At 29.9% G+C, this 10,276-nt stretch overlaps 1 protein-coding gene across 12 annotated transcripts; it reads right to left on the reverse strand.

Moving 5' to 3' along the window:
* Positions 1–10: 10 nt before the first annotated feature.
* On the reverse strand, positions 11–9,212 carry AnxB9 (Annexin B9). 12 transcript variants are annotated; one of them, XR_015808919.1, is made up of 8 exons: positions 9,162–9,212; positions 8,378–8,422; positions 5,853–6,234; positions 5,451–5,777; positions 5,201–5,382; positions 814–891; positions 427–520; positions 11–355 (listed from the first exon to the last, which is right to left on the reverse strand). XR_015808919.1 is itself a non-coding variant. In XM_088181684.1 (7 exons), the coding sequence occupies exons 2-6, from the start codon at positions 8,405–8,407 to the stop codon at positions 470–472; spliced, it is 972 nt and encodes a 323-aa protein (XP_088037810.1). In that variant the 5' UTR covers positions 8,408–8,422; positions 9,162–9,212; the 3' UTR covers positions 11–355; positions 427–469. The 12 variants fall into 12 exon arrangements, 11 of the variants coding, with proteins under 11 accessions (XP_088037810.1, XP_088037812.1, XP_088037809.1 ...); XM_088181684.1 differs by lacking the exon at positions 814–891; XM_088181686.1 differs by lacking the exon at positions 427–520.
* Positions 9,213–10,276: the final 1,064 nt, after the last annotated feature.

Below are 10,276 nucleotides of genomic sequence, written 5' to 3' on the forward strand. Positions count from 1 at the left end.
AAAATACTTGTTTAATATGTATATATATTATATATTTATATTTATTCTAACATAATACAGAGCATATAATTTTTTAACACCGATCAAGCATAAATTTTTCATAGAATAAACATCTATACATATATTTGTGCAATATAAAAATACATACATCAAAATGGAACAATTACAGTTTTAATAATACTTTTTTTTTTAATTTCATTTCACATTTTACACAATGAAAGCAAGACGAACGTTATAAACCAAAATGGACGAGCTATTTTAATTTTTTTGTAGTCTAAGAACACACGGTGAATGGTAGATCGGATTACGAAGCAAGAGTGACTAACACATCCTGGAGGTCCCCTGATAAATCATCCTAGAAATATAGCCTCTGTCAATCTCCATCCTGGATACGTCTACAAACCTATACCTGTCACTCTTACTGACATTTTTTTTGCGTAAATGCTTTGAAATTATAAGTCACAATAGTTTAGTTAGAGAGAGTGACCAAAAGATCGCTAAGGTCACCACCGATATCATCCTGTAAATCAATAAAATCTCAAGTTGTAATAATAACATTTTAAGAATGCTAACGGAAACACCAAACCGATATTAAAAAAACATGTCTCAACAAAAAGCTTAACATAAAAGTAATTAATTAAAATATGCGGCAAGCTGTGCATGGAATAGGTTTGCGTATTTTTGTTATAATCTTAATTATACAAATAATATAACATACTAAAAACACGGCACCGTTTTAAAGATAAAACTATTAAAGATTTTCTCATTATTATTATAATAATATAAAAGACACGAAAATTTGGCAGGGCGAACCTTTTGCGACTTATTATATTCGACGATTTACTCGACAAGGGTCAGCAATACTCGCTTATAATCTCCGGAAATGTCCCCCTGTAAAATTTCATTAAAAACCGTCAACCCACCGAGAGCTCAATATTACACATAATAAATAAAAAAATATTGGTAAAAGTCGACAATGGCCAAACGTTTTCTCGTTTACTTTCATCGATTGATTACGCATGCTAAGTTAAATTATATTTAAAACGGATTCGAATATTACACCGTACTACAATTTTGCTTAAACAGTTTAATTAAGATATTGACTCACTAAATACAAGCCATGATTAAATTATTTTATTTGATTTTATTTATTAATAAAAGTTACTAAAAAAATATACTCGGTGGTAAAAATTTTGAAATCATGTATAATTTTAAATATTGATTATGTTTTCAAATCTCTATTGCAAAAAATGTAATCGAGTTAAATATCAGTGAAGGGATACTATTGCTAATACTTAGCTGTAAAAATAAATAGGAACTTTTATAAAAACGATCAGTAATATATGGTTAGCTAGCTAATAACTTTTTAATGGATATTTACCCGTCATAGCAACAATTTCATACCTTTAATTTTTTTAAACCGAATAAAAATTTTTAATGTCTATTTTCTTAAATAAAGCTTTTAATTTTTAATATCACTCATTTTAAAATGAGTTAGCAGATTTGGCAGACTAAAGAACTTAGTTGAGATACTTACAAGAGCTATTTTTAGAATTAGTATTATATGATTTTAAAAATACAGTAGTTATTGTGTTTTCAAAAACCAATATAAATGACCGAAAAATGTAATAAAAAAAAAACTTATTTTATCTTAAAAATAGTAATTAATTAGAGGAAAAAGATTTTTTTATGTTTTGAACAGCCGCCATTTAAAAAAAATATGGCGGATCAGACTGATTAACTAACTCAGCCGAGATTTTTACTAGGTAAGTTTTCAAACAAGTTCAAAAAAATATTTTGTGCATGACAAATTTTCTAAGAATGTAATTGTAAATTCCTATAATTATGATTTTGGAGTGTGAAGGTATTTTTAGGAATAATTTATTATCTTTCGAATTGCAACTTGAAATACAAAGAACGATTTTATCTCTTATGAAGACCAACAATACTGCTGGTGAAAAATAATTTTAAAATATTTTAGATAATTACAAAAAATAATAGAACTGTTGAAAATACTGTTTTAAACACTCAACTTGAGCTCAAAAAGCACCTAAAACAAATGGAACAAAAAATAAATGTTTTTTTTATTTATATGATAGGTTTGTTTATTTATTATCTTAGTTTTCTCTTCAATCTGATTTTTAAAAGTTGTGATTTTGAAATAAAATGGCGGATTAAGCTGACTAACGAACTTATCGATTACAATTTTATTGCTTTTGATTTCTATGAAGTGATAATTGGAAAAAGTTTTAATATATATATTATACAATCTCACTTCTCGGAAGTATTTTTATAGTGAAAATATTTACAAAACAATTTTTTTATTTTTATTTTTTTCAGTTTCTATTATAGAACATTTTTGGCCTGTTTATTTTTTTCTCTAAAATATTTTTGTATGGAATTAATATTTTTTAATAATTGTCATTTTGAAACAAGGTAGTGGATATGCTGATTACTGAATCTAGCCAAGATTAAAAAAATTCTATTTATTTACGGCAGTTACCGTGGTCATAAATACCATAATATCTTAATATACATATAAAAATACTGACTAGATAAACTACTGACCATTTAATTAAATCACTGACCAAAATCAGTTTACTTTTTTGAATAGCTATTTTCAAACAAGATGGCGGATCAACATGGCTAACAGGTTTGTTATATATTTACAAGGTCAATTTACAATCAAAATTAGAAGTCTAAAAAAAATAATATGCATTTTTTGTAGCAATTTTAAAATAAGAAAAAAATGTTTTTATTATACATATACATATATAACGTAAAAACTCAGCTTTAAATTAGTTCAAAAAATACGCATAATAATCTACTATAAATATTCATACTAATGCAATTAAAATGACAAAAAATAAAAAATTATGATATCTAGAACCATTATTATAAATTAATTTTATAGCAAAGAAATGTAAAATCGTTGTGTAATATTTTAATTAAATTAAGCATACATTATTTATTGATGAAAGTTAAGAAACAGATGATTGGCCATCGTCGACTTTTGTCAATACAATCAACTTGAGATCTAAAAACTGATGACATAAATAGTCGAACATTTTAAGTTACAATAAGTTCGCTCCTCCAAATTTTTTGTGTCTTATATATTTTATAGCAATAAGAAAAATTTAAATGTCTTTAAAACAGTGCCGTTTATGTGTAAAAATATATATATAAGTCAAGTTATTGATTTTTAGTTATAAGAAAATGTTTTAAATGATCCTCATCATTGTGGCAACGACTAGGAAGTAGGAAAATAAAGAAAAAGCATTTTTAATATGTATAATATATATATATTTGTATTCGAACATAATACAAAGTATATATTTTTTTAGCTCCGATCAAGCATATATTTTTCACTGTATAAAACATCTATACATATATCTATTTGTGCAATAAAATTTATAATAAAAAAATACGTACATCTAAATGCAATTACAAGTTTTAATAATACTTTTTTTTTTAAATTTCATTCAACATTTTACACAATCAAAGCAAGTCGAAAGTTATAATCAAAACGGACGATATATTTTTATTTTTTTTGAAGTCTAAGAAGAGCACATGGTGAATGGCAGAACGGCCTACGAGGCAAGAGTGACTAGCACATCCTGGAGGTCCCCTGACAAATCGTCCTAGAAATATAGCCGTCCGTCAATCATCGTCCTGGATACGCCCGCAAACCTATACCTCTGTCACTCTTACTCATATATTTTGCGTAAATGCTTTGAAATTATAAATCACACAATTAGTTAGCGAGAGTGACCAAAAGATCACTAATTTCACCACCGATATCGTCCTGTAAATCAACAAAATCTCAAGCTGTAATAACACATTTTAAGAATGCCGACAGTAAGACCAAACCGATATTAAAAAACATGCATTCTTACAACAAAAAATAGCTCAACATGAAAATAAATAAGTAAAATGTGTGGTAAGCTGTGCACAGAATAGGTTTGCGTATTTTTTTATAATCTTAATCATACATATAATATAACATATTAAACACGGAACCGTTTTAAGAACAAAAAATTAAGCTCTTCTTATTATTATTATAATAATATAAAAGACACACGAAAATTTGGCAGGGTGAACCTTTTGTAACTTAAAATATTCGATGATTTACTCGACAAGGGTCAGCAATACTCGTTTATAATCTCCGGAAGTGTCCCCCTGTAAAATGTCATCAAAAACCGTCAGCCCCTCGAGAGCTCAATATCACACATCATATATATAAAAATATTGACAAAAGTCGGCGATGGCCAATCGTCTTTCTGATTTACTTTCAACAATTAATGATGCATGCTGAGTTAAACTTTGAACGGATTCTAAAATCATACTGTACAACAATTTTGCACTATTTTTGCCACAAAATTAAATAAGCTGTATCATTACACTTCTACAAAAATTAGTTTTTTCAAATTTAATATTGAGAAAATACTCGAAAATCATTTTTAATGATACAGGTTATAATTATGAACTAAAAAAATATCATAAATAAAAAAAACTAAAAATGTTTTTGTCATAAAATCGACTATAAAAAACAGTATTAAAATCGGAATATAATCTTATGTTAAGATTATTCATAAAAAATACTACAATAGAAACAATTTCATTTTTAAAAAATCTTTTTGTAGTGAATTTCCAACAAAATTTTTACTTTTTTATTCTAAAAATTCATAATTATACCGTAGACCTAAAAACTATTCCTCTAAAGAAAAATATTGGAAAAAATAATTTAACAGATGAAATCAGCATATAATTTTACATATACATTGAGCTCTTATCTTTGTGGCAAAATTTTGTTGTACAGTTTTATTAAAAAAATTACTTTTACTGCGACGAGAATTTAGAAAAAATTAGTTGTTAATTTGTTAATGTGGAAATAAAAAGCATTTTTTAAAAAAATAGATGGTTTTTGAAAAAATATATAAAGATGGAAACATGCAACGTTAATCGATGATTTAAAAAAATGTATAGAACTAATTACTGTTGAAGTTGTTAGGTATGAGAATCGGAAACTCTGTAGTAAAATCGCAACGTTTTATCTGCATATTATATATTTTTTAAGTACTATTATATAATACTTACAGAAATCTATATTTTTTTCTTCAAATCTAAGAGCTCATTTTACTACTACAGTTCCGATTTTGTATCAATAACTAAAAATAATATCTAAAAACAATCTACTTACAGCGATCCAGCTTTCCAAAGACTTCTCGTACTTCTCTTCGAATGCTACTTTGATATCTCCCAAGTCGATTTCAGATCTGCTTACAATAATACGGATCAAGGTCTTATCCTTGGTTCCCAAGCCGGCCATGGAGTCGTAGAGACGCTCAGCGAAATACCCGACTTTGCTCTTCACGCATTTAACTAAAAAATAATCATAAATAAACCAAAATACAACACAAAAAAAATGGACGAAAATAATCAATCAATACCGATTCCCAAGAGTCCCTTTTCGATGCTTCCGGAGAACTCAGTCTTGATGGTCTCCTCGATGTCGTTTCCGGCAATAGATTCGTAATCCATGAAGATCTGTCTCAACTGTTGGTACGAGCGAGAGACAAGGATAGCGTTGAAGGTGGATTCGTCAGTACCCCATTGTCCTTCGCCGGCGTTGGCGAGAGCTTCGGCGTCAGCTCTGGCCGCGTCGGCGTCGACTCCCTGGTTCTCGTCGCGATTCGCCATGCAGAGAGAAACGCACAATCTCTTGAAGTGTCCGGAAGTATCGCCTTTCAAATCGGACTCCAAGCTCTTGCCGTATACTAAAATAGTAAGATTCGAATTACTCTCTCATACAAAACATGCATTTTTAGTATATCTGAAAGAATTTTACTTACGTTGTTCATAAAACGAGGCGATGGTCTTGATGCCGTAGTTGGAAAGGGTGCAAAGAATTTCGACGATGGCTTCCTCGTCGGTTCCCATGCCGGAGACGGCGTCGTGCAGTTCTTTAGCGTAGAAATGAGGCAACGGCGTCATCAACGCCAAGATGACGTCTTCGAACTTTCCGCCGAGCTCGCTCTTCAAGTCGCTGATGAGGTCCTTTCCGTAGGCAGTTTTGAAGGTTTCGGCGATCTCGAGACGTTGGACGATTCCGCGACGGGCGAGAACATCGATGATGGCCTTCTCGTCGGTGCCGAAACCCTTCATCGCCTTGCGAAGAGTCGCTGCGTCAGCTTCGGCATCGAACGGGTCACAGGGGTAGACCGTCGGGGTGCACTGAAATTGATCATAACTAAATTTAGTTTAAGGTTTTATATATTGGGTCAGATTTTTTTTGCTGGATATTATAAAAATTCAACACTATCTGTGGGTCACAAAAAAATCTGTTTGTTCAAGTCTATGCTTTAACCTTTTCACCGCGAACAAGCCCCAGGTGCGGATGACGAACCTAGCCATCATCAAGTTTTGAATCTTATATCAAGGTTGAAAATTGCTTGATATATTAAAATTAAATAATTTTTAAAGAATTATGTGTTTCCAATTCCCGCCACTGCGGCGCTGCCATCGATATATCATAGAATTATATAAAGCCGCAAGTAAGTCCCTGTCTTTTGTATGTCAGCACATTTTTACAATTTATATGGAATGTTTGACACATACTCTAACTTTTATGAATTATAGATTATCTTTTATGAAGTAACAGGATAAGTTTATGCATAAAAAACTCAATTCTTAATTCATTAAAAACAACATCATGCACAGATGTTGTATGACATTTTTTTTGTATGTATATCAATTCAGAGACTCAATATTTTTTATAAAATATTTTTTGTTTTGTTCATTTATTTCGTACTTTTAAATTTATTGGTATTATTTTCTATAAAAAACATTTACATTAAATCAATTATTTTAAATATAAAAATATTATCAAAATATTTTTAAATGTACTTAGAAAGTGAATTCCATTGTGATTCAAGTCTTGGCTCAAAAATAAGTATCACTGGAATTCCATGCAACAAGATTAAAATGTTGTTATGAAACTCAATACTCTGTGCATTCATTGGTGAACATAAAAAACAATATTTTTGTCATTGTGAAACTTTTATTAGGAGGACAAAACCATTGACCTAAAAATATATAATACTATTTAGAACAAAGTTACTGAGATTTTAATAATTTCAAAATGATCATATCTTAACAATATTACTGATTAATTTAAAAGCTACTGGCAATTTAATTTGTTGTCAATTGTGGGGGGTATGGGGGCAAAGGCCCCCACCCTAGAAACTTACGCTTAAAAGTATGAACACTTTGAAAATTTAAACGTTTTAACATAGTGCACTGTTATTTTCAGAGATGAGTAGGTATACAGACTCGATGCTGACAACAACTGGGAATTTAGACTAAACCATTCTTAAGTATAAAAACAAATTTGTCTAGGTTCCATTGAAATTGTTTTTGATATTGTAGTGATGTGTTTAAATTATTGTCATAATTAGCTTACATATAAAATAAGGTATTGAATTATTGTGGCAATTATTAGTCTAAAAAAACGACAATTTGGAAAGAAAACATTTATTATTATCGGGTAATACGTCGTTTGTATCTAAAACACAACTATAATAATAATAAAAATCCATAAATTGAGCTTTATTGTTGAAAAACTAACAGGCACATAATAATTATAGAAATGCAATTATGTCTTTACGGGTTCTATAATTTTGTTTAATTAAACAGTTAATAGGTAAACGTTTAGTTGTTAAACAACAATCGGTATTTATATTAAATGGCTGTTTTTAAATGAAATAGTTGGTATTTTAATAGAGAACAATAGTATGTGTCACTTGAAATGAAATAAAACTTTCTAATAATGTTACGTAAAATGTAGCTATATCTGATGAAATATCTTATTTTTGTGGTAAAAATTGCTAATTTTTGTATAATTAAAAAAAGTCATTGGGAATAAATTACTTACACTTGAACAGCTAGCTCATTGTGATTCATCTGTGTATCAATAATTAATTACAAAGCAGCTTGTATCTAAATTGCATCATGAATCATAATGAACATAGTTTTAAAATGACTCATACCGTCATTTTAAAACTATGCATTTGAGTCGTCGATGTTTCAAGATTTTATATTATATTATGAATAAAGTATATTAAATAATTAACTTTAATTTTAATGATACCAAGAGTAATTGCAAAATGTTCTATTTGCTTTACACGTTGTTGTTGACTTTGACGATTAGTAAGATTGTCGGAATTTGCTAAAACCATGATAAAAGAGCTGAAGATCGTTATTACGCAACAAGAGCTGACAACGTTGCAGAGGCTTTTCTTTAAATTTTTCTTATTCTTTCGCACACGAGTGTGAAACGGTGAATTAAACAATGGGTGTGAAATCAAGTTAGACTAACCTTGAACGGATAATATTGTTGAGAAGCCATCTCTGTTTAGTTATCCTGTAAAAAAAATAAAAAAAAACATTACATCTCATCGTTTCGGCAATGACCGTGACCTTAGAGCGGCGTGGAATGCTTAAGCGCCCCACGTACCGTCGATACCATTTTCGTCGCATATAAGCGAAACTTATACAAGCTTATGGCCAAATACTTATTCAAAATCGAACTCAAAATGGCGGTTCGTGTCACAATCGATATAATTATAAATAAAAAAATGCACAAAATGGCGGCTTATGATCTAAACTTGAAGCAATAAAAATTGTGCGTTATGACCAAGTTAAGCATCCACACAACACAAGACAGCATTTTTCAGATAATTTTTACTACGATTGAAATAATAAAACATTCGACGACATCCGGTGAAACTTTTCAATACGCCATATAAGTGTATGTCGTACGTGTGTGGGCTGCACAATTAAAATCGGCGGCGCGTAGGCAAACTCGAAAAAACATAAAAGAACGATTATAAATATCGTTACGATTTCGATGATAAATTACGCACTTTCCGCATTTTCCGTTTCCGCAGAACTGAAAGTTAAATGGGAGTGCCGGCGTTTGCAACGTAGCCGATCATGGCCGCCGAAACGCCGGCTCGGACGAAAAAAAAACTACGTTAGCTATCCGGCGCTAAATTAACGATAACGATAACGATCTAGTGCCTAGTGCCTAGTGCCTAGTGGTATTGTTGAATTTTACTCGGTCGGTAATCGGTATGATTAAATTTTAATTAGTCACTTACTGACTCGAGCGCAGGAACACGACCGAACTGAACACCGAGCAACGCAGCACTGACAACTTTCCGCCGCAACACTATTTGTACAGTCCAGTCCGTTCGAACGGAATATCCAAATCACCTGAGTTATAACGAACTTATATGTTACTCATCATATCAATGCGAGATAGTAAACAATTATTAACCTGAAATTGCAAATAGGGAATCACTTTTTTATCATTAATTGTATGTATTCATCGGATTTGATAAGAAAAAATATTATCACCAATTCAGAGGATGCGGTTTTTTGGTCAATTCTAATAAATAATATTACAACATGTTTATTATGCATAATATTTATAACAATACATTTCACTGCTATTCAAACTTATTCTTCTAAGTAGATTCTAATTAGAATCTAAGATTCGGTGATCATTGCTCACATGAAAATTAGTCACATACACTATATTTTAAATACTTTTATCCGGTTTTACAAGAAAAATCTCCAGGGTAAAAATAATAATGTGGTAATTAGGTATTTTTGATTTACAAACGGAAAGCATATTGATCATTTTAATTATAAACATGTTACGAAAGCTGCTGATATATTAAACAAAATATATCAATAAACAGTGAAAGATAAAAATATAATAGTTGAACGTTTAAAATGTAATAAAAGCAAATTAAAACAATGCATTTAATTATTATAAAGGAAATATGTTTTTTTAACTCCGACCATAATTCGAGTTTTAGCGCAATCCCTATATTTATTACGCGCTTGCTGTTCTATTTGCAATGTTGAAATACGTAAGTAAATAAATAATTTTCCCAAATTTATAAATAAATAAACAACAAAGCTAACGTTTCAAGATATCGTTGAGAAAAAAAATTGAAACATATATTCCAAATAGATAATAAAAAAATACTATATAACCATTCTATAATATTATATTTATCTTTATTATAATTATGAATTTTGAATTTGACCAGAAAAATGCATGTGATTTAATGAAATACTATGCATTTTAGTGAAATCGAATTAATAAAAGGAAAGCGACCACTGACTGGGCCACTTTTTCACCCTCTCCCTGAAAAAAGCTAAAATGAAGTTTCTGTTAAGATAGTAATGAAAGAAGAACATT

Source organism: Plectrocnemia conspersa, unplaced genomic scaffold (assembly GCF_051122295.1).
Source record: "Plectrocnemia conspersa isolate PC_06_02 unplaced genomic scaffold, ASM5112229v1 ptg000002l, whole genome shotgun sequence".
Taxonomy (NCBI): domain Eukaryota; kingdom Metazoa; phylum Arthropoda; class Insecta; order Trichoptera; family Polycentropodidae; genus Plectrocnemia; species Plectrocnemia conspersa.

Bases quoted from the DNA above. Each gene is read 5' to 3' on its own strand.
- AnxB9 (XM_088181687.1), bottom strand. From the start codon at position 8,407: ATGGCTTCTCAACAATATTATCCGTTCAAG. The intron at 6,235-8,377 runs GTTAGTCTAACT...GATCAATTTCAG, and splicing joins AACAATATTATCCGTTCAAG to TGCACCCCGACGGTCTACCC. The intron at 356-5,200 runs GTAAGTAGATTG...CTATATTTCTAG, and splicing joins CTTTGGAAAGCTGGATCGCT to GATGATTTATCAGGGGACCT.